At 25.7% G+C, this 24,393-nt stretch overlaps 3 protein-coding genes across 4 annotated transcripts; 2 read left to right on the top strand and 1 right to left on the bottom strand.

The window, feature by feature from the left end:
- Positions 1–329: 329 nt before the first annotated feature.
- LOC141537440 (uncharacterized) lies at positions 330–2,914 on the bottom strand. Its single transcript, XM_074258435.1, has 4 exons — positions 2,643–2,914; positions 1,865–2,189; positions 791–944; positions 330–654 (listed from the first exon to the last, which is right to left on the bottom strand). Exons 1-4 carry the CDS (start codon positions 2,790–2,792, stop codon positions 363–365), a joined length of 921 nt encoding a protein of 306 aa, XP_074114536.1. The 5' UTR covers positions 2,793–2,914; the 3' UTR covers positions 330–362.
- A 2,098-nt stretch (positions 2,915–5,012) lies between these two features.
- Positions 5,013–7,723, top strand: LOC141537468 (uncharacterized). 2 transcript variants are annotated; one of them, XM_074258471.1, is made up of 5 exons: positions 5,013–5,432; positions 5,533–5,816; positions 5,882–6,130; positions 7,059–7,298; positions 7,363–7,723. In XM_074258471.1, exons 2-5 carry the CDS (start codon positions 5,573–5,575, stop codon positions 7,449–7,451), a joined length of 822 nt encoding a protein of 273 aa, XP_074114572.1. In that variant the 5' UTR covers positions 5,013–5,432; positions 5,533–5,572; the 3' UTR covers positions 7,452–7,723. The 2 variants fall into 2 exon arrangements, with proteins under 2 accessions (XP_074114572.1, XP_074114570.1); XM_074258469.1 differs by having other exon boundaries at positions 5,014–5,816.
- Positions 7,724–10,374: 2,651 nt separating this feature from the next.
- On the top strand, positions 10,375–23,541 carry LOC141537400 (uncharacterized). The gene is made up of 7 exons (XM_074258384.1): positions 10,375–10,675; positions 17,985–18,023; positions 18,135–18,396; positions 18,474–18,572; positions 18,652–18,735; positions 20,312–20,585; positions 22,135–23,541. The coding sequence occupies exons 1-7, from the start codon at positions 10,652–10,654 to the stop codon at positions 22,376–22,378; spliced, it is 1,026 nt and encodes a 341-aa protein (XP_074114485.1). The 5' UTR covers positions 10,375–10,651; the 3' UTR covers positions 22,379–23,541.
- Positions 23,542–24,393: the final 852 nt, after the last annotated feature.

The raw sequence follows: 24,393 nt of genomic DNA, 5'->3' as shown, positions 1-24,393 counted from the left end.
ACAAATAAAATATTAAAGTAATTTCTTACAGAGTATCTTATTATTTTTTTTAAATTATTGGCGCCTATTTTTCATGCTATGTGCGCGCGCAGTCTAAAAAAATCTAGTATCCAAGCGGTAAAGATTTTTTTTGTTAATGTTTTCAAAAAAAAGTTAGTATCATTATGAATTTTAATAAAAATTCGTTTAAAAAAAAAAACTACATAAACTAGGTTACTGATATTAAGTACGGTGGCATTTAATCGAATTCTGGAACTAAAAAAAAAAGCCCGGTTCCGAAACATCTATGCTTCGCGTTATGAGGCGTGGAAAATGTCCAACTTTTAATATATAAAAAATAAATTTTTATTTCAATAAAAATTTCACGATATAAAATCACTTAATTTTTTCTTAACCCGCTTTTTGCTCTTCAAATCGAGTTTTGATCCACTTGGACGCTTTGAATTTTTCTGATCGTTTTTTTCAGCCTCTGGATTTTTGACAACTATATTTTTATGATTATTTTCAATATCTACTGGAACTTCAACGATTCCTAGATCAGTTGAATTTTTTTTAATATTCTCATCATAAATTTCGACACTCTTTTCATTTTCATTGGTTTCCTCCAGCTGATTTAAATCATCAGGATTCTCTAATTGTTGTTCAATATTTTCTCTGAAAAATATAATTATAAATTTAAAACTGTAAAAATATTTGTTAATAATTATTAATTATAATTGCACTGTAAAAATCGGGAGTAAATAATTAAAACACTTTAAGTACGGAATAAATCTGGAATTTTTTTTCTTACCCAACACTGTCATCATCTTTGACATAAACTTTTCTGAACAATCCTTCGTCTCGATGAAAAAAATGTTTAAAACTTTGATAGAGCTCATTCTGACTGTAATTAGACTTTACGGGGGGCAAATGCGATCTACTAAACACCCTTGTTCTCTTATGAGCTAAAAAATTAATATTAATCAAATTTTAATTACTAAAAAATATATTTTGGTATTTTTTATTTATTTATTTAACTTAAGCACGTTAATGCGCTACGCTAGAGTCAAATAAAGACTAAATTTTTACGAAATTTGTTGGAGTCTAGAGAAAAATTTTTAAATATATATCAATAATTTTACAATGATTTATAACTATTTTTTATTTATCCTAAATATTTTTTTGGCATTTATTGCAAAATATCAGTAAATAAATCTTAGTCGTTAATTTGAGGTGAATTTTAATTGTTAATTAAATTAAATTAGGCAATATCGGTATTTTTAATCATATAATTAGGTGGATGTCAACGCACACTTATTGACAGATTAAAAGGTCAACCTTTACAATGTTTTTACGGTCAGTGTGCTTGTGTATATTTATATAGTAAGCTTCTAAGCCTGGCTTTAAATTCGATTAAAAATCAATCAAAATAGTTTTAATTATATCAAATAAAATAATAAATATTTAATTAAAACGTTTGTCAAGACAATTTTTTCAATTGAATTATATTAACTACATGAATCAAATAATATTTTAAAGATTATTTATTATAGTTTATACTTTAATAATATAAATATTATAATTTTAATTTAAAAAGAATACCGATTTGTCATAAAATTGTATGTTAGAAATTTTATTTTAAATCATTAATAACTTTTTTAAGTAATCGATAAAGAGTTTTTAACTTTTTCGAAAAGATAACTACATAATTAAACTTATTGAAACTCAAAAATCTAAATTTTCATCTATTATTAACTCTCACGCATGAACGTCCTTAACAATATTGCTTTTAAGTAATTTACAATTTTCACTAAAGTCTAGCTCACAATTGTTCTTTAGCTTAAAATTTAAAAAGAAGTTGCAACATAAGTGTTATAAAACTTACGGTAAAAATGAATATCATTCATTCCCTCAATTTCCCTGATTTCAGTGTCTTTTTTAATTATCTCATCAATAAGAATATCGTTTTCTCGGCCGAACTCAACTATACCAAGACAAAGAGGCCTGGTGATTACTTCAAAAAACTCATTGCTGTCTTTACACGCCTTTAAATCGACAGCGAATTTGAAAATACCACCTTCGATTTTTTTTGTCAATTCCAATTTTGATGTCGAGGATTTTTCAGATACAAATTCTGGTAAATTTGTCAATAAGTCTTCAACTATTGAGTTTATGTCAAAATCCTCGATGCTTAATAATGGATTTAATTCCTGTTAATTTAATAAAAATAAAATACAAAATTACCAAATGATGAATTATTATAAAAAAAAATATATCTTTAAAAATTGACGCTCTAAAATTTTTTTTAGAATGGAAAAATTGGTAACCTTTCAATTTAATTTAATTGAATTTAATTATCGTAAAAAATATTTGATGTGTCTCTTAAATTTTGCATAGTAAAAATTTCTCATGTAGAAAATTTAAAAAACTTTGCCCGCCATTTTTAAAAAAAATTTTTTAGTTCTAATTTAATTATCAAAAAAAATTTTGACAAGTCTCTTAAATTTTGCATAATAAAAATTTCTCATGTAGAAAATTTAAAAAACTATTCGCGTCATTTTTTAAAAATATTTTTTAAATTCTTATTTAATTAATAAAAAAAATTATTTAATTTGGATTTTTTTAATTTTAATTAATTAAATTTTTTTTTTTTTTAAACTTACTTGGCATTTATTTGTTATTTTTTCCATTGACAACAACTCAGTAAATAACTCTCGAAAATCAGTCAACATTATTTTCCATTGATTTTTATTATTGTAAATAGAAATTAAACATTTTTTATTATCAATCGTTATTTCTTTCCACGAATTCATGGTAATAAATAAATAAATAAATAAATATAACAGAAATAAATTTATAATTATGATTTAAAAACGTGGAAAATGTGTAGTAATGTTTACATGCCCGCCATTTGCAAAAGAGCGACGAGCGACGTCTAGATCACGCGGGAAAAAGTTGAATTTTTTTTGACAATGGAAAATGAATATCTTCGATCACGCGTATCTTACTGTTTTTTCGATGAAAAAAAATTTTTTTTATGTCATTCTGTTTGTTGAAATGTTGACTTCAAGATAGTATCGATATTTTTGGCAAAAAAAAATTTTTTAACAGAAAAAATCCCGAAAAAGTAATGAAAACTTCGAAAAAGACAATTTAGAGCTAATTATACGGATTTCGAATCAATGCAGTTTTTCATGTCCTTCAAAAGAATCTAAAACAAAAATTTTTTATCTGAAAAATTTCAAAGTAATTCCAAAAAAAAAACACTTTTTCTGGTTTTCTTTCGTACACGATATCTCTCGAACGAATCAACCGATTTTGACCGGATTAGTGGCGCACGACGTGGTTTTTCACGGTTTAGAGCTGAATAGTTTTTGGAGTTGATTGATAGAGCCGTTTAAAAGTTATTCCAAAAAAAACACTTTTGAAAAAAAATTTTTTCACGGATTTTTTGAAATTTCTCGAAATCTGTCGGCCCGAATTAGTCCAAATTGCATTTAAAATCTAAATTTGGCCAAGCCATTTAAAAGTTACACGGAAAAAAGTAAACTGTAAAATTCACTCGGATTCCGGTTACTTTTTACAGTTTCAAACTGTACAGTGGACATCAGGGTGGCAAAAATGTAAATATTACAAATCTAAATGTAGAAAGTATAAAAGCCACAATTTATAATTTAATATCCAAAATAAGTGATTAGTAGCGGTCACTATAGTAAATAACGACTCTTTCATCTTTAAAAATTACAGTTTCAAACAGTAAAAATCGCCATTTTAATATGTATTTTGTAATATCACGCCAAGTAATTTTTAAAAATAATAATAGTAAATAACAACCCTGACTATTTAAATTTTATAGTTTTAAATATTATTTTCGGATATAATTTATTAAATTTGCTATCGGGATTAACAAAAAAATTAACAATAAAAAAACTATAAATAAAAAAATTTTTTTATTTTGTCTTTTTTTTTTTTTTTTTTTTGTTTAATTAATATTTTTTTTTTTTTTTTTATTTTCGGAGTTTTTAGAGGAGCTGGAGGAGGGGACAAGATTTCAATACATTTGCATTCATTCATTGTGAAGAAGTCTTACGCTTGCCTTAAAAATAAATTCAGAAAAATATTGCCCTAACCGAGTTTCGAATAGTAATTTTCGAATAGTAACCTTAACGAACGCGAGACTATCACCTAACCGCAACGTTATAAGAACGTTGGAGGGTCATTTTTGTCAGAAGTTTTATTAACCACGTATTTCTGGCTATTTTGGCAATATTGAAATCGGTGCTGTCCAACACGTGTTAAAAAAGTCATGCGCATTGGCAAAAAAAATACAGTCAAGTCGCGTTATGAGTCCTCCTTGTGTCTCTCTCTTATTAACGCGAGTCTGGTTCAAAAACAAAGAAAATAAGCCGGACTCGTAACGCGATTCGACTGTAGTACATGCTAATGCTCTGCAAGAGCACTAACGTTACAAATAAGGAGAAGGGGAAGGTCCTACACTCTGGGAGAATTTAACGTTTGAAACAGTAAAAATTCTACTTTTAAAATGTATATTTTACCCGTCGAAGCACATCAATAATTACGGTTCCATCTTTAGCGTTGCGTTTAAAATTTACCATTTTACTTTGTAAATACTAGAAATTTAAATAGCGCGCTACGCGCGCGCTTTAATTTTAACCAATAATGAATCGTGGCCCGTTTTTTGCGAGCTTTGACCTATGACTAACTTCAAAACTTTCATGTATTTTAATTTAGAAGATTGACGTTGCTTATATAAAAATTTACTAACTGTAGTTTATATTTTTTAAATATCATACGATCATTTTTACATACGAAATTATAAATATCAAAGTCAAAGTTCTTAATTATTATACTTTAACATTTTCGACTTTCACATAGCGATTATTACTGTTTGAAATAGTATTTTTTAGCGTGTAAACAATAAATTGTAGCATTTAAATAATAAATATTACATAGTGACTAGTAAAATCACGATTTTACTGTTTGAAATGGTAATTTTATCAGTTGATCATTACTTATTACAACTCGACTATCATTTATTACAGTTTACTTTTTTCCGTGTATAAGAGGTTAATAACTTCCCGATTTTTGAAAATTTGTAATTTTTTTAGCGGGAAGTTAAGAATTATTTAAAAAAAAAAAAAAACAATCTTAAAAAACTAATCATACTCTCAGAAACTCTTTGTAATTTGTAATTATGGGTTTGACTTTCTTATTGTCAAATAGGAACGCTCAAAAATATATCGTATAAAAATAAAAATAATAGGATATTTAATTACCTAGATAAAAATCTATTTTAAAAATTTTATTCAATGTTATTAATCTCGAAGTTATTTTATCACCGATTTTTCTGTTCTATAATTGAATTGCTTCGAAAACAATAGTCGTTAAATGGAAAAAAATACTTACTTTTATTGAAACTAAAATCGAGTGAAGTAAGACAAAGTTTAAAAATTCTAATAAAATTATGGAATTAAAAAAATTTCTGACTTTTTCAATGAAAATTTCAATTTTTGTGCTAATTATTGCGCATAGAATTAGCTGCGATTTTGACAGTAGACACTACACGTGTACCATGATTTTGGGCGACACTTGTAACGAAGATTCAGATTGTTACGGGCTAAAATTCGCTGAGTGTTCAAACAATACTTGTACATGCACCTCATATACGACAGCTGTCAATAGTTATGAGTATAAATCACAACTAAAATCGCCTTGCAAGATACACGATGACTGTATAGTGGAAAATTCCATGTGCATTGATCATTACTGCCAATGCAGCCAGGATTACTTCATCAGAGGATCCATATGCCTGCCAAGTAAGTAAGACGGAAAAGAAATTTTAATGCAGTTGGTTATAAGTGATTCTGATTAATTTTTGCAGAGTACTTAGGTGGAGCGTGTGAGGAAAATTCGCACTGTTATAACATTCTCAATGCAGTGTGTTCTAATAGGCAATGTGCATGCAAAAGTTATTACATCGAAACTGCCAGAAATGAGTGCTCTCAGGCTCTAGGAAGTCCCTGCCGAGAGCCTACATTTCCATGCCCTATTAAAAATTCGAGGTGCATTGATAACAAGTGTCAATGCAAGTCTGATCACAAAATTATAGACAAGCATCAATGCGAACCAAGTAAGCTTCTTTCAATAACTTTTTCTGCACACAGATAGAGATGATGTCTTGCTTCAAGGAAATTTATCTTCGTCTAATACATTTTTTTAATGTCGCTAAGGAACACCGAAATATGCTCAAATTAAGTAAAATAATATACTATATTCCACAATTTTTAATTGAGAAAAAATCATTGATCGAATAAATAATTATTCTTCATACAAAATCAAAATCTCTTAAGCGAAGAATACAATTTACTTAATCCGAGAATATTCATACTCCAACCAAAAATATTAGATTTATGTCCCGAGAATAATACGACAAGAATTTACTTTTTTGCACCAAGAAAGTTTCCTTGGCTAGAGTCTTCATCGCTAAGAGCCGAACCTTCGACGTGTAGTGGAGATACGGCAGATCTAAGTTAGTCAAAGTGAAAAGAATGGGAAAACTGCACTAGCGCTACTTGTAGTTAAAAGTAAATCACTATCTTCACAGCTCTATATGGCTAGAGGGGTAACATGTGGGACTTACAATCAAAATGTTCTAGGTTCGAGTCCCGGCTTTGACATATCGGATTTATGTTTCAATTTTTATGGCTTAAAACTTCTTGTCTTAAGAAAGTTATTTTTTAACTTAATAAAATAAAATAATCTTCAATCAGATGAAGTATTTCTAGAGTTAAGAATAAGCCGTTCTTCAGCTGAGATTAAAAAAGAATTTGTCATTAGGAACTTTTTTCTTGATTTAAGAAATAATATTTTTCACTCAAATAATTTTCTTATTTCAAGTTAAGTATTTTAAACTCTTTTATGTAAAAATTATTTTTACTTAATTAAGGGCGTATTTTGTTTTTGGTTGAAGAGAAAAGCAAGTTTTTTACATTAATCAAGATATCCTTTCTATGTAGCTTTCTGAATTAGCTTCTAAAAACACAATTACATTGACGCAGTAACACTCGGAACGTCCTGTACATTCAATTCAGAATATGTTTCACATAAATTTAAATGTTCCGACAATGTAATATTTGTTTGCAACAAAAATTACACATCGAATAACACAATGTGTGATCCGGTTTTAAATGGAGTTTGTTCTGAAAACAACCAATGTCGAAAAGGATTTCAATGTGTCAATAATAAGTGTCAATGCAAACCAGGCTACGTGCCGTTGTCAACCCATCAGTGCATCAGGTGTAAGTATTTATTTGTCTGCTTTAATATTACGATTCATTCATTGTTACGCTGTCTCATTTTTAGCGACCCATGTTTCATCCTGCATTGACACCTGGGACTGCAGTGACCCTTGGCACACTCAATGCTCCAATAAAAATGTATCTGCACGGTAAATCATATGGCTATTGATAATATCACCTGCTATCCAATTCTGGGCGGATACTGCTGGATCCAGCGTCAATGCTTGACGAAAAATTCAGAGTGCATTGATTTTCAGTGTCACTGCAAAAAAAACTTCTTTCAACTTTCTGATAATTTATGTTCGGAGGAAGTAAATTATTGATAAAGATTATTTTTGTAATTAGATCCTTTTAGAATTAAAGGTTTTAACAAAAAAAAAATTTTTTGAGGTATTTTTATAAATTTGATGAAAAAATAAAATTTTGTTTTTAACAATTTATAGTTATTAACTCCTTGACAATATCGACTAGTTATCTTTTATTAGTCTTAGGCTTCTTGAACGATACTCTAGGTGGCGCTGCTTCCCTAAAGTATCTCAAAATCTTGATCAAATATAAAAATTTATTGTATCAAGTATTTATGATAATTTGAATTAAAAAAAAAATTCCTTCCACCAAGTAAAGAATTTCAAGAAAATTTTTTACTTTGGCCAACACAACTTCGGTCTTCCTTCAGGCACCCGAAAATTTTCTTGAACCAAGAATTTTGTTCTCCACACGGAAAGAACAAGATGACATTGTATATCATCCCAGATTATACTCAGTGATATCTGTGGTGAAATAAAATTTCAAATATTAACTAGAAAAATCTAGATTATACTGCGTGATATCTGGATTATAATCAGTGTAATCTGGATTATACTCATTATAATCTGGATTATACCCATTATAATCTGGATTATACCCATTATAATCTGGATTATACCCATTATAATCTGGATTATACCCATTATAATCTGGATTATACTCATTATAATCTAGGTATTATCTACAAATTTTTTTCACTCAGTATAATCTAAGATGATATCCAGTGTCATCTTGTTCTTTCCATGCAGTCAAGAAATTTTTCTTTCTGTATACCGGTAATTCAGAATGCCATATTTTTTATTAGTCAATTAAATGTTAATAATTATTCAATGAGTAAATTTCCTCAAAAACGTTATCAATTAATTTAAAAATTAATTTTAAGATGCCCAATAAAAATATTTCTACGTATTATTTTTTTATAAACATTCTTTACACTAGGAGAGTACTTAAATCTCCTTAATATTCAATTAATATGTAATCACGTTTACTAATAACTTAAAATAAAATTAATAGTAAGTTAAGATAAAAACCGCGAGAAATAAAAGTAAAAATCTAAAAAAATTAAAAAAGATTAATATATTCAATGTAAGATAAAAAGAGACGATTCACGGGTAGTTAATTTAACATATCGTAAGTTTGACGTTAAAAATCGTCATGTTATCTCTGTCGGTCTTGTTAGCATACACACATGTGTACCTATTTACACACATTACATATTGTTATTATACATCATATCGAATACAATTCAAATATAGAAATATAGAAGGCAAGGTGTCGATTGTGGGAAATAAAAGTATTCGTGTGAGTGATTCACGGACAGAAGATGAAGATACATGCACACTGAGCTACTGTAATGTGTTACAGTGACATTGTGATTATATTGCTTGTGTGTGTATGTGTTGAAATTTGCCCGTGGATTTTTTTAATGTATGTATACATTTGTGTGTGTGTGTGTGTTCTTATGTGTTTATGTTTGTATTTGTTGGGGATCTCCGTCTCATCCGTTGAACGACCTACAAGCGGTTCGATTTAAATGAGTCATCTTACTCTTCCATCTTCCAGGGACGTCTAGTTATCTATAAATGTGGATCTTTACATCTCATTAGTCATTATTAATATTGTTAGCTTTTTTATAAAATTTGTAATTTTAAAATTCAGAAAATTTAGACTTTTTTTTTTTTTTAAGGAAAAAAATTTTTTTTACAATTTTTATTTTATTAAAAAATTTTTTTTTACAGTTTTTATTTTATTAAAAAATTTTATTGCAATTTTTTAGTTGATAAAAAAAGTTTTTTCAATTTTTTCTTCTTTAAAAAAAATTTTTTTTTATTATTTTTATGTTAGAAAAAATTTTACTTTTATTTTTTTAATTAAAAACATTTTTTATGATTTTTATGATTTTTTTATTAAAAAAAAAAAAAAGCAATGCTAAAATTTTCTTTTATTTACAGTTTTTTTTTTTCAATTTTTTTTTTATTAAAAAAAATATTTTTGTATTTTTGAAATTTTTAAGTAAAATTTTATAAAAATCATTTTTGATAAAAAGTAAAATTTTTTACAATAAAAAAATGTTTTCAAGGTCGACAAGATTCGACTTTGAAAACTAGAATTTTGACCTTGAAAGCCTTAAAAAAAAAAAAAAATTATTATTCTCGCTTAAAATTTTTTAATTATAATTAAATCTTTCAAAAATAAATTTTTAAAATAAAAAATTTTTAAATATTTCTTTCTATTTTTTATTAAAAATTAAAATCTACTACTCTGACAAAAATAATAAGAAACCTTTTTCTATCAAATAAAATTTCCTACAAAAAGGTCTTTTGTAATTTTTCCGTATCTCCAATATTAAACTCAAAATCGAGCTTTCAAACTTAAAAAAATCAAAATGTTTCAAAACAAAACTAAATTAAAAAAATTATTTTTCACTTAAAAATAGTAAAAAATATTTTTCTTTTTACAAAGAATTCTTCATTCAAAAAACTCACCAAAGAAAATATTTCACCAAAAAAAAAAATAAAAATTACACTCATAATTTTTTGATAAAAAAAATTAATCAAAAAATCACATGTCTCTTCTTTCCGGCACTCAGCAGGTTAACAATAATAATAATCATAAACGTAAACATAAACAAGAAGTAATAGTAGAGTAAGTAGTGTAAGCTACGGGTCAGACTAACGATCTATCCATGTCTGGATCCCCCCACTCCTATAGATCTTCTGTTGCAGAAGAAAGAGAAAGAGATTCATGCCTGTTCAAACTTGTCGAAGACTGCCAGTACATGTTAGATCTCACGACCGCTGCCAGCTCTATCGATCGCGATCTAATAAATAATTTTAGTGTCTAATTATTCTTCCTTGCAATATTAATTAATTATAATTTTTCTCAGTGATTTATTAAAAATATTCAAAATTATCGAAAAGAAAAGTGTTTTAATTATTAAAAAATCCGAATGCTATTTAAAGTGCGGGTGATTAGACACAACCGCGCATGGTTAAAAAATTATTGGTTTTTTTTAAATAATTTTGATTATTATTTTTTTATCAAACATGGATCTTAAGTCGCTTATTACTGTAAGTCAATTTTTATTATTTAATTCTTAGAAAAAAATTTTTTTTCAGTGATTTAATTAGAATATTGTAAAAATTCAATAAGCCATGTGTATGTCAAGTGTAAGGCAGATTTATTGTGTAGACAAGAGTTCAACAAGTGGCATGAGTAATATTAATGCAAACATATTTATTTTTAGTATTATTATTATTATTATTATTATTGTTGCTGTTACTGGAGATAATTGTATCGCTATTGCTATTAGTTATATCTAATTAAATTTTTTTTTATTACGGTTTATTTTAGCCAATATTTATTAACCTTGAGCTAGTTTTTTATTGTTATTATTATTTTGTAATTTTTAGGGGATCTTAAGATGGAGTACGAGTGGAAAAAAATTAAGGATCGTGTGGATCTATTTTACAGAAAGTGAAGATGGATGAAATGTATATAAATATAGATGACAGATTCTGACGCAATAAGTTTTAAATTTTCGCGAGTTTTTTAAAACAAATTTGTGAATTTTAAAGCGGGAAAATTATTTTAATGTTTAAAATTTTAAGGATCATTGGGGTAGGTGAAAGTTTGAAATTTTTTTGGTGAAGTTGAGGGAAAATTTTGAGAATTTTAGGGACTAATGTAAAAAAAAAAATTTTTAATTTTTTAAAGAGGAGAAATTGTTAAATTGTTTAAAATTTTAAGGAAATTTTGGTTAAGTGAAAGTTTGAAGTTTTTTTTTATTTTTTTAGTGAAGTTTAGGGAAAATTTTGAGAATTTTAGGAAATAAAGTACAGAAAAGATTTTAATTTTTTTGAGGGGGGAAATTGTTACATTATTTGTTGTTTTTTTAAAGAATTTTTGTATTTATGAATGTTTGAAGTTTTTTTTTTTTTAAGAATGAAGTTAAAGGAAAATTTTTGGGAATATTTTTTTGATGAGTTTTTTTTTAAGTACGAAAAATTTAATTAAAGAAATTTATTTTTATGTAGAAGTTTGAAAAAGGTTTTTTAGTGCTTTTAATTGTTAAAATAATAATAATAATAATAATGTTATTTTATTAATTTCGACAATAACATTAGATATCATTTTTCATGTTATCAAACCATGAAAATCGGTGATTTTTGTCCTGAATTGACACTAAAAATTAATACATTTTTTTTAATGAGTACAATAAATTAGTTTTATTCATAAATTGTTTATAATATATTACCTCAAAAAATGAATTTAAAGTTTCTTAAAGACAGTGAATGACTTTTTACACTGCATTGACACTAAAAATTAATGTATTTTTAAAAAATAAGTATTATAGAATAATTTCAATGATAAGTTATCAATAATATTACACAGTAAAAAATTTTGCGTCAAAAAATTTTGTATCAAAAAGTTTTGTTAAATATTTAACACTTTTATGTGTAAATTTAACATTTACTGTGTTACATTAACACACAAAAGTATTAAATTAACACAATATTTTTTGACGCATTGACGCAAAACTTTTTACTGTGTACTACAAGAAATTAATTTAAAGTCTCTTAAAATCAATCAACTTTCTTCATTAATGATTTATGAATTAATAAGTCATTTATTAATGATTTTTTTACGCTGCATTGACACTCAAAATCAACGTATTCTTCAAATAAATGTTGTAAATTACTTCCAGTTATAAATTCTTAATTATATCACTTAAAAAAATTATATGAAAATTTATTTATATAATAAATAAGTTTTCTCTTGCTTTAAGAAATACGTATTTTGATCCAAGAAGATTTATTTAAATCAAAAATATCTTCTTATTAAGTAAGAGATTTTTTGTCTTGAAAAAATTTCTCTCTTGCTCCAAAAATATTAAATATCTCGATAGTAAATTTGATAGATGAAACATGTTGAGTTTAAGGATAACCGTATTTAAATTAAAAATGCTATCGTGCTGACTGGCTAAATTTTATGACATTTAAGCTAGCTGTCACTACAATTTTTTAATTTTATTTAACAAAAAAATTTGTTCCAAAAAATTGTATTTTTAATTTTTTTAAATTTCTACATGTCGACTTTTTTTTCTAATTTTTTTTTTGCCATAATTTATTCGTTATAAATTTCTTAAAATTATTAAATATACGCTAAATTAATTTTCATCTAAATTTTTTAAAAGTTGCGCCATGAAGACGGCTGCAATAATTAGATTTTTATGAAATCTACAAATTATCAAAATTAAACAATAATAAAGCTATTTCAAGAAAAAGATTTCAGAAAAACTCCTAATTATTTTTCCAACAAACGCTATTTATTTTCAATTTAAACTTAAAAAGTATTATTCGAGAAAAACGATATAAAATTATTTTTATCCTTTGAAACTAAACAAAAAAATGGGCGAGTTAATTTTATTTAACTTTGATATTTGGTAGACCAATAAATTATCTATTTTACGACTTATCCGTTTAGTTGCTTTTTTTCTTTGTTTGACGCTTTATTTAACTTCTAAGTTTTTTTTGTTTTATTTTCATTCGCATCCCTTTTATATGTAGTTTATATTTTACAATAATGATATACATATAATCTTTATTCTCCTTTGTATTTAGTATAAATCGACACGCGCGACTATATAGTATACGATGCGATGACTGGACGAATATTTCTTATCTAATTTCTCGGTATCAATTTCAAAGTTATACTTATATTTTATATTTACTATTAAATCATTAAATCTCCTTTGTCCCTTTGATTTATACGTGACATTTAAACGTTTAGACAATACATAATTAATTCTGAATTATTAAATTAAATTTTTAATAATAATAACGAGTAACCTGTAGTCATCATGTGACTGCTGAGATTTAAGAATTATTAATAATAAAACTTTGGCTTAATTATTTTTTTATATTTATGACACTGTACATAGTTTGGGTAGTTCACAAAATATTTGATAAATTGCACTGTACTCTCTTAACTATTGACATTTTTAAAAATATAAGCTCATCCCGATGTTACGCTCATCAAGAGCTTTCATTTGAGTACCTACATGCATTTTTTATATATTTTTCATATATACATATATATAATATATATATATATATATATATATATATATATATATATATATATATATATATATATATATATATATATATATATATATATATATATATATATATAAGATATATGAAAAATTGATGTGGGTATTCAAATGAAAGGTCTCAATGCGTATAATGTCGAGGTGAGCTTATATCTCAAAAAATGTCAATAATTGACAAAATACAATGTCATTTTTTAATTATTGACATTTTTAAAGATATAAGCTCATCTCGATGTTACGCTCATCAAGAGCTTTCATTTGAGTACCTACATGCATTTTTGATATATTTTCATATATACATATATATATATATATATATATATATATATATATATATATATATATATATATATATATATATATATATATATATATATATATAATATATATAAATATATAAAATATATGAAAAATTGATGGTGGGTACTCAAATGAAAGATCTCGATGAGTGTAATATCAGAGTGAGCTTATATCTCTAGAAATATCAATAATTCACAAGATACAAGGTTATTTCTTAATTTTGTATCTAGAGATAATCGAATATAGCCTAAATACTTATCAGAATAAATTGACTACCGGTAAGAATAATATATGAAGCCTCAAAAAGGCACAAATTCAAGTCAAGGCCTTTGCAATGACCTTAAATTTTACTAAAAAAACCGATTTTTTCATATGACTATCTAAAGAACAAAATTTTATCATTAAATTTAATAAATTAAACCCTATAAATTTTATTTTTTTAAAAAACATCCTGCAGGCCCACTTAATTTAAAACTTCTTAAAATCGCAATACATACAATAAAAAAATTTTTTTGAGGCAAAATTTTTCACTGTGTATCCACTGCGATTTTTAATTCAATTAATAAAAAATTACAAACTTTGATAAAATAATTTTTTGCGTTGAAAAATTTTAAAACTCTATATTTAAAATTCAGTGAAACTTGATCACCGCTTAGAGGTCATAAATCTGAACGTTGTCACTGTGCTATTAAATATTTTTTTTTTCTTCATTTTATTCTGACATTATAATTTATTTGTAGTCGTAATTTTTTATATTTATCATTGATAACTGAAATTATAAATAATAAAAAATAATTATTAATTAATTTTATCTCTTCCAATAAAATCATACCTTTCAATATAATTACATAAACAATCAACAGCTGCTATTGCAGTAGGTAATTGATAATTGGTAACATAACACAATTGAAAACAATAATTATATCTCTACAACTTCTCTGGAATAATCTATTAATAAATAAAATATAAATTACAATTATTTATCATTATAATTGATACATAATATGATTTAGCTTCTTGCTGACTAAGATAGGTGAATCATCCTATCGATTACCCCTATCATTATCCGATTTCAAAGTCAACTCTCTTTAAATTCACAATTATGACTTTTAAATTTAAATCGAAGAAGAAATAAATAAACAGTCTAAATTCGCGACTAATTTAGTATAAAGTAATCGCATTAGTAAAACGTCTCACGTTCCGACAATAAAATTATAATTTTATCACCGGAAAAAAAAAAAAATTCTCTCAAAAATAATAATTATAATTATTATTATTGATTCAACATGATTTCAAATAAAATCAGAATTGGATTTCAAGAAGTAACATAATAATAATAATAATAATAATAATAATAATAATAATAAAAATATAAGAGATCGGATAGAATCAGATGAGTCATGTTGCGTTTGCCTTTTCTAAGCTTTTTTACTGCCATCATTTTTTTTTTTTTTTTTTCCCCTTTAATATCACTTGACTTTACTTCGAGAAGAGATTTTTTTTTTTAATTTTATTTTTTGCAGAAAATTTTAAATTTTATTAAAAATCATTTTTGGAGCAAAAATAATTTTGAATTTCATTTTAAAAATTTCTAAAATTTATTATTATTTTTAATTTATTATAATCTGTTTTTTATTTTATTGTTATTATTTTTTTTTTTAATTTATTATTATTATTATTATTAATTTTTTTTAAGCAGTTTATTTATTTCAAATAACTAAAAATAATTAAAAAAAAAAAATTCAAACTAATTAATATTATTATTATTTAAAAATTTTTAATAATAATATTAATAATAATAACTAACCCTCTAATCTTGAAATTTAAAAAACAGGAGCCAATAAAATGATGCCACGTAAGTGGATTCGGAATGTGCAGAGTTTCCGCTGCCATAAAAACACATTCACTTTTTTTTTTTATTTTTTTTATTTCTTTCATCTCCCCGTATGCGCTATGTGTGTAAAAATATTATATATATGTATATGTAATGTGGATATTTAATTTATGTATTTACATATAGATATGTGTACTGGAACACTCATCGTCCGCATTTCTATTTTCTCTGCATGGATTTTTAATCCTCATTATTATTATCATTATTATGGTTGCTGTTTGTATTGTGATGGTGATTCTATAATATATCTAATATATCTCAGATCTTGACCTGTGATCGATGATACTAAATTAGTGCCAGGGTACAGGTTGTCACGAAAAAATACTATAAATTTTAATATGTTTTATGCGTTCATCGAACTTGGGTTTTTTTTTTTTTTTTTTTTTTTTTTGGGCTATGGGAATCCTTTTTTGGTGTTGTGTAATAAGACTTTCTATTTTTTTTTATTATTGTTTTTATTTGTGGCTTAGAAAAATTTTTTATTTTCAAGAAAATCGGATCAGTAAATCTTGAAATATTGAAGTAAAACAACTGTTTTGATTTTGAACGTCAATGCAGTTCAAAAATGTCACAAATTGCATAAAGGCAGTTTGATTTAAAATTTCAGAACCATATAATTATTATATGTCACAAAAATTGAAACAACTATTGATTAAAAATATATTTACATCGAATTTGAGCGTCAATGTAATGTTCTTCGAACGGAGATGTTTTTGTATGAAAATTTGGGTGTCTTATCACTTTAATGTAATCCGAACTAATGAAATAGTATTTACATTGATTTTAAGAGTCAATGTTAGTCAAAATAATCGTTTATTGTGCGAAGATCATTTATCATCGAAATTTTATCTTCACTTATACCTTAATATGATCTAAATTAATCAAATAGTATTTACATTGATTTTGAATTTCAATGAAGTTCAAAAATGTTACGAATCACATAACAATAGTTTTAGTTTCAATTTCAGAGATATTTAACTATTATATGTCACAAAAATTGTAACAATTATTGATTAAAAATATATTTACATTGATTTTGAGCGTCAATGTTAGCCACAATTATCTTTTATTGTGTCAGTGGACTTTTCTGTTGAAATTTTAACTTCAGATATATCTAAATAGGACTTAAATCAAACAAACAGTATTTACATTGATTTTGAGCGTCAATGTAAGTCAAAATAATCGTTAATTGTGCCAACGCACTACTCTGTTAGAATTTTAACTTCATTTATATCTAAATAAGATCTAAATTAATCAAATAGTATTTACATTGATTTTAAGCGTCAATGTAATTCAAAAAATAATCTAATATATGATATAATAAAGACACTATTAGTTTATTACATTTTTAACTCAATATTATTCATTAATTTTGCCAAAACTTATAAAGTACTGATTATATCTGCATTTATATTGATTTTGAGTATCAATGCGCTCCGAAATCATAATTTTCAATACAAAGACATGTTTATTGCTATCTCAACTAAATATTATTAACTAATTTTAGTATAATTAATTTAATTATCCAGTAGACCATTATTAACATTGATTTTAAGCGTCAATACACTTAAAAAATTATTTTTCCGTACAAAAACACATTTCACTGGACTATTATCAAAATATTATTATAATTAATTAAATTATTGTTTAAAAATAAAATTTACGTTGATTTTAAGCGTCAATGCACCTAAAAAATTATTTTGTCGTACAAAAACACATTTCACTGGACTATAATCAAAATATCATTATAATTAATTGAATTATTGTCGAAAAAATAAAATTTACATTGATTTTAAGCGTCAATGCACTTACAAAATTATTTTACTGTACAAAAATACATTTCACTGGACTATTATCAAAATATCATTATAATTAATTGAATTATTGGTTAAAAATCAAATTTACATTGATTTTTAATGTCAATGCACCTCAAAAATATAAAAAATCACTGAATTTTTCGTTTAAAAAAATTTTTACGTGATTTTATTGATTATTTACTGAATCAAATCAATTTCAAAATTTTCATTTTTTTTTTTTTTTTTAACCAATTAATTTTTTTTTGTTACAGACAATAATTATTATCAACCTGATGGCTTTATCCGCTCCCGTAAGTATTAATAAAACTTGTAAAATATTTTAAAAAATTTTAAAAAATTTTTCTTTCAATATTAACAATTTTTTAATGTCTTGTTTTCTTCTTTTTTTTTTTCTTTCTTAGGTAAGGGCCGGAGACGATATATTTTCATGCAATAGCGACTCTGATTGTTCATTGCACCAATACTGCTATCAATTATCGCAACAATGTGTCAATTACACCGTTTGCAAAAGGTACAACAGGTTGGAAGGTGAAAACAAGGCCAAATCTGAATCTCAATGTGGGGAATGCATTTCTGGGTACAAAGCTGAAATTTTGGCAACTGGTGTGCCTGAAGCTTTTTGTAAAAAAATTAATTCTGTTCCTGGAACCACTGAAACTCCATGTAAGTTTATATTTTTAAATAAATTTTAATCATAATATTATTAATAATAATAATAATAATAATAAAAATTGTTTCAGTTATAGACAATAAAACATTTTCAATAGGAATTTATGTAGCTTCAGGAGTTATATTATTATTGTTGGTGCTATCCATTTTCACTTTACTGGTTAAGAAAAGTAAGTACGTTAATTAATTAATTAATTTATTGATTGATAATTGAAATGATTTATTTATTTATTAAATATTAATTTTCAGGAGGATATATTCACGGTAATAAAAAATGGTTTAGACAAATTGGAAGTTGGAATTTTAATCCTACTGCTCCGCCGCTAGATAGTGGTGAGTAAAAATAACAATTACAGTGATTGATTTAAATTTTAAAAATAATACACTAGTCACAAAAATAATTCGAAATTTTTGGGTGATTTTCAACGAGCTGTAACTCCAGCTTGGATCTGGAGAAATCCTAAGAAAACCACAAAAAAAAATTTTTCCAAATTTTTTCTCGTCTTAAAAAAGGTCTACAGGCTTCAAAAAATTTTTTTCCATTGTTCCGCTGAAAAGTTTTTTTAGAAAATTTAATGCCCTTCAATTTGACGTAATCAAAAAGCCTGTACGATGATTTGCCGCGGAGTTATCGTCAGTCAAAGCAAAAAAGTACTTTTTCACTTTGACAATCAATAACTCTGGAAATAATGATCGTATAGGAAATCGAAGGACGGTTTTAAAAACTACACGATATTCTCTATAAGATACTGTGGATAGCTTTTGTCAAAAAAATTTTTTTTTTATTGAAAACTTTAACTGAAAAAACGACAAAAATTCGCATAATTAAGGATATTTGGATAACTTGGTATAACTTTGGATAAAATTGATGTAACAAAGGATATCGTCGGTAATTTTTCAACCTCCAAGTGTCCCCTAAAATCCCTGAAAAATTCAAAGCGCTGCGATTTTTTTTTTTTTTTCATCATGCAACTAAGCTTTAAATTCTTTGTTTTTGCAAAAATCACCATTATGAACAATTTTTCAATTTTTATTCATTTCTTCAATGAAAAAAAAATTTTTTCTCAAAAATCTTAATATTTTCAGTCAAAGAGATTAACTTTTCATGAGATTTGAAAAAAAAAATTTTAATTTTTTTTCAAAAAATTTTTTTTTTGATTTTTTCTCAAATTTCTCCAAAAATCAATCTTATTGATTGAAAAAAATAACTCGATTTTTTCTGACTTCTGCAATAGTTAGAGCTGCAACAGTTTACAATTTTACGATAGTAAATTGTATTTTTAGATCTAAATTTGAAATTTAATTAGAGTATTGTTTTGACTTTCACAAATTCCAAATTTCATCGAATTAGCGTATGCCTTTTATCCATGTAATTATTCCAGCTAATATTGTAACTTTCAATGTGCAATCATTATAATGTTTGCGTGGCTTTTTTTCAAAAATGAATAATAATTGACACGAAGAAAAAAATTTGAAATGAGAATTTGGAGTCTATAGGAGCTATAGCTTGGAAATTAAAAATTTTTAATGTTAACAGCCACCTTCTCAAACCCCTGTGAGATGAGCTATCGTAAAATTTGCCCATAGACTTTTTCTACATCTCTTACAGAAGATTCCTACCAATTTTGGAGTCGATAGGAGCTATAGTTTAAAAACGGGAATTTTTCATTGTTAACGCCCCCGCGACCCCCCTTGTGGGTGGAATTTTGTAAAATCCGTTCTTAGCTGACCTCTACTCGGCGAAAGGAATATTCCTGCGAAATTTAAAGTCTCTAGGTCTTATAGTTCCAGAGATATCGTGATGAGTGACTATATCTATAGAAAGTCTCTTATTTTCTTCCCGTGTACCGATGATTCGCACTATGAGTCGTGCAATATTAATCTAACAACAAAATAATGATAATTTCAGGTGAAATGTACTTGTCTACAAAATACTACTCGGACGATGACCCGCCAATCTACTCCTCAGTGATAAACAACAACAACAGCCCAACAGATAAGAACCGGCTGGTTCGAGCAGCGCCTTGTCACCCTCCAACTTGGGTTGACCCGAACCCAAATTACCGCGATGATGATCCAGATACTTCGGGGAACACAACGACGACAACATCCACATCAACAAATGTGTTCGCGTCGCTGCAAGTTGAAGATGAAGACACCACCCCAAGTGTTTGGACGCCTGAGTAAGTACAAAAAATTGCTAAAATAAAATAAAAACTTGGCGTTGCTAATTATAAGTTTAAGTTTTCTTACCGACCCCCTGCGAAGATATTTGTTACGTGGTTAAAAGTGTAATTCTATTTGAGTGTTACTTCGGGTTAGTCATCAGCGTCACCAGGGAATCCCCGCGCTCATTATAGTTCGCTAACTTCACCATCTGTTATTAAACTGTCGACTGTGTTAGCACTAAACATAACATTGCTATAATACAATCCAAGATAGAAGAGCAAGAGCTAGAAGATAAGAAGAAAACAAGAAAACAAAATTAAAAAAAAAAAAGTAACATTTAAAAAATAAATTACGAGTTGAGCGGACTATACTTACTTGCATTACGCATCAAACTTGTTTATGAGTCACCATGAAAATTACGCTTCTTGTATTTTATAATTATCTTCGGGTTTTTATTTATTTTGCGGAATTACTTATATTCTTCTTTATTTATGGTTTAAAATTAAATTAAATTTTTTTTGAAAATAATTTTGACTTTTGCGTTATGTAAGAGTTGTGATATACTATTAAAAACATTAAAGTCACTAACAACCTTGCACTTGTAAACTATAAATAAATGAAATTTTGCTTTATTAAATAATGAATTTTGTTAAATTGCACTGTACATTCTTAAATATTGAAATTTTTGAAGATATAAGCTCATCCCGATGTTTCATTCATCAAGAGCTTTCATTTGAGTACCCACATGCATTTTTTATATATTTTTCATATATACATATATATAATATATATATAAATATATAAAATATATGAAAAATTGATGTGGGTACTCAAATGAAAGGTCTTTATGAGTGTAACTTGGGGATGAGCTTATTTCTTCAAAAATGTCAATAGTTGACAAAATACAAGGTAATTTCTTAATTATTGACATATTTTAAGATATAAGCTCATCCTGACATTACACTCATCAAGAGCTTTCGTTTGAGTACTCACATGCATTTTTGATATATTTTTCATATATACATAAATATAATATATATAAATATATAAAATATATAAAAAATTGATGTGCATACTCAAATGAAAGGTTTCAATGAGTGCAATGTCGAGGAGAGCTTATATCATTTAAAAATGACAGTAATTCACAAGATACAAGGTCATTTCTTAATTATTGACATTTTTTAAGATACAAAGCCGTTTATTAATTTTATAAAACAACAGAAAAATGAATATAGTTTTTAAATCCTATGTAATCCTACGTCACTATCCCGCCAAAATTCAAATTTAAAAAAGTAAATTTTTAATTTCACAATTACCTAAACAAATTACTTTCTTTTAATAACATTCAATAATTTTTTTATCAATAATCTTTTTCTTTTATTAATAAATAAATATTTTTTACAACTATTAATCAAAAAATAAAATTTTTTTCTGTTACAAGAATTGCATAAAAATTCTCCAATTTTTGTTGAAATTCCAGGTCTTTGAAAAAATTAACAAATGATATAATAATTCTTCGTGACTACTAATAACAATAATAATAATAATAATTTTTTTTTACAGAGAAGTAACAGTCCAAGTACCAGCACGCGCATTCCATCAATTTGCAACAGAACAGCGAGACAACGTACTGAACAATGTGCTAGTACGTGGTGATTGTTCATCAAGCTCAGAATCGCCGGAAGAAACGGGACCAACACCTCGTGCGCAAAACAACAATTCGCGCACTAATAACGACAACTATCGCGGACCAAGCGTCCAAATAAATCAAATGATAACCCTAAATATGGTTAATAACGACAATTAACCTCCAAGCCCAGTACTTATCACAAAAATCAGTAATTATTCTTAGATAATGAGTTCCATATACCATAACCCACTTTTGTACTGCCTTATTTAATTATTCTAGCTGCCATGTTTGCATTTATATTTCTTCGCTCAATTTTTATAAACTGCTCAAGGTTTTGATGTAAATTTGTTTTCTTTTCTGGGTCGGTTGTTCTAATTAATGTACTTTTAATTAATTATTTGATAGATAATGACCAAGTTATTATTATGAATATTTTTACTGAAGATTATTATTATTATTGATAGATAATTTAATCTCAGGTAGAATTATGATATTTTGTAAGTAATTTGTCGATTATTATAATTAAGTATTTTTTAGAGCAAATTGTTCATTTAGTTTTCGGTTTTTGGTTAAAAATACGCTCATGGAACAATTGGAACAGTTGGAACAATCGGAACTGCTGCGCAGACTTTAGATACTAGCGCCACCAAGTGAAATTATAATTGGCGCCAAAAGCTACCGTGTCTCTGGATTATTCAAAATTTTAGGAAGAAATTTGCTCAAATTTTGTCGGTAAAAATGAACATTATTATTATTTTAATCGCCAAATTTTATTAATTATTAATTAATAATCTCATTATTCCATTTTCTTCTTTAAATCTCATTAATTTAAGTAATTTTTTTTATATAAAATTAAAATTAGTGTTCATTTTTGTAATTTGTTCGATTTTATAAATACTCAATCATTGTTCATTATTATTATTATTATTTTTATTATTATTATTCATTAAGATGAATTAAAATAATTATTATTGTATTCACTTGAATATTAAAATATTTTCAAGTGATCGGCTGTCGATAAAATGTAAATAGTTGTTGAAAATAATTAGAAAATATCAAAAAAACATTTAAATACAAAAAACAAAAAAAAATTTTTTTTAGTTAATTAATTATTTTGTACAGTAATTATTGTATAAAAATTATAATAACTATATACAAATATAAATAAGTATTTTTTAAATCAGGTCAAAATTTTTCGTCACAATTTTTTTTTTTATTTATTTTTTATTTATTTGCGTTTAGTTAATGACGAGAAAAAAATGACCTGTACTTACGAATAATTAATTATGTTATTATTAATTAATTATTTTTCACATTGTTACATTTGCATAATTATTGAAATTAAAAAAAAAAAAAAACTTGTACATACATTTTTTAAAAAATTGCATGAAAAAAAAAAACAAAAAAAATATAAGAAAATGTTTAAAGTTGAATTTGAAATTTTATTTCTTTCTTACCTTGTAATTTATATCATCTTCTTTGTTGTAACTAAGTGACTTAACCTTAAATTTTTTTTACTTTAAAGAAAAAAAAATTTTATTTATTAACCTCATTGTTCAAGAGACAATTTATTTAAGTTTTGCAAAAATACATGAGCTTTAATTAGTGTCTTTGTTCAATAACGTGTCCGTAAAAATGTTAAAATGAACATTAAAATCTTGAATATTTCGTAAGTTATCATGACAAAAGCTTGGAAAAAATTTCTGGGGTTAGAAGTTGCGTAAATATGGTAAAAATGCCGTAAATGCTACTGCACATGCGAGAAGAACATCTCAAGCGCCATCTAGCGGCAATTAAAAAACTAGAGTTAAAAAGGCGGCAAATTTAAATTGAGATAATTTTTTAAATAGTTTTGCCGCCAATTTACAAAAACTTGACTCCAAATTTTCTTGCATTAATTCGGAAGATTATATTTAAATGGAATAATAAAATAAATTAGATTTTATATTAATTATTAATCGAAAATACACTATCTCTAAATACATAATTAAGAAATTTAAGAAAGTACAGTCAAATTTCATAAAAGTCATTATTTAATAAACCAAAATTTCATTTATTTCATTTACACGGCAAGGTTGTGAGCTGCAAAATAAATCTATACTTTTTAATATTTAAACAAATCATAACTTTATTAATATTTAGAATAATTACAAATTAAAAATATAAAAAGAAATACAAATACAAGTAAAAAA

The sequence above is a fragment of the Cotesia typhae genome, unplaced genomic scaffold (genome assembly GCF_013202065.1).
Source record: "Cotesia typhae breed Kobodo isofemale line unplaced genomic scaffold, CoteBio_Ctyphae scaffold_91, whole genome shotgun sequence".
In the NCBI taxonomy this organism is placed as follows: domain Eukaryota; kingdom Metazoa; phylum Arthropoda; class Insecta; order Hymenoptera; family Braconidae; genus Cotesia; species Cotesia typhae.
This window is presented reverse-complemented; position numbering and strand designations above follow the sequence as displayed.

Bases quoted from the DNA above. Each gene is read 5' to 3' on its own strand.
- LOC141537440 (XM_074258435.1), bottom strand. From the start codon at position 2,792: ATGAATTCGTGGAAAGAAATAACGATTGATAATAAAAAATGTTTAATT. The intron at 945-1,864 runs GTAAGTTTTATA...TTAATTTTTTAG, and splicing joins GAATGATATTCATTTTTACC to CTCATAAGAGAACAAGGGTG. The intron at 655-790 runs GTAAGAAAAAAA...TATATTTTTCAG, and splicing joins AAAGATGATGACAGTGTTGG to AGAAAATATTGAACAACAAT.
- LOC141537468 (XM_074258469.1), top strand. From the start codon at position 5,465: ATGGAATTAAAAAAATTTCTGACTTTTTCAATGAAAATTTCAATTTTT. The intron at 5,817-5,881 runs GTAAGTAAGACG...TAATTTTTGCAG, and splicing joins AGGATCCATATGCCTGCCAA to AGTACTTAGGTGGAGCGTGT. The intron at 6,131-7,058 runs GTAAGCTTCTTT...ACATTGACGCAG, and splicing joins CAAGCATCAATGCGAACCAA to TAACACTCGGAACGTCCTGT.
- LOC141537400 (XM_074258384.1), top strand. From the start codon at position 10,652: ATGGATCTTAAGTCGCTTATTACT. The intron at 18,397-18,473 runs GTAAGTTTATAT...AAATTGTTTCAG, and splicing joins TGGAACCACTGAAACTCCAT to TTATAGACAATAAAACATTT. The intron at 20,586-22,134 runs GTAAGTACAAAA...TTTTTTTTACAG, and splicing joins CCAAGTGTTTGGACGCCTGA to AGAAGTAACAGTCCAAGTAC.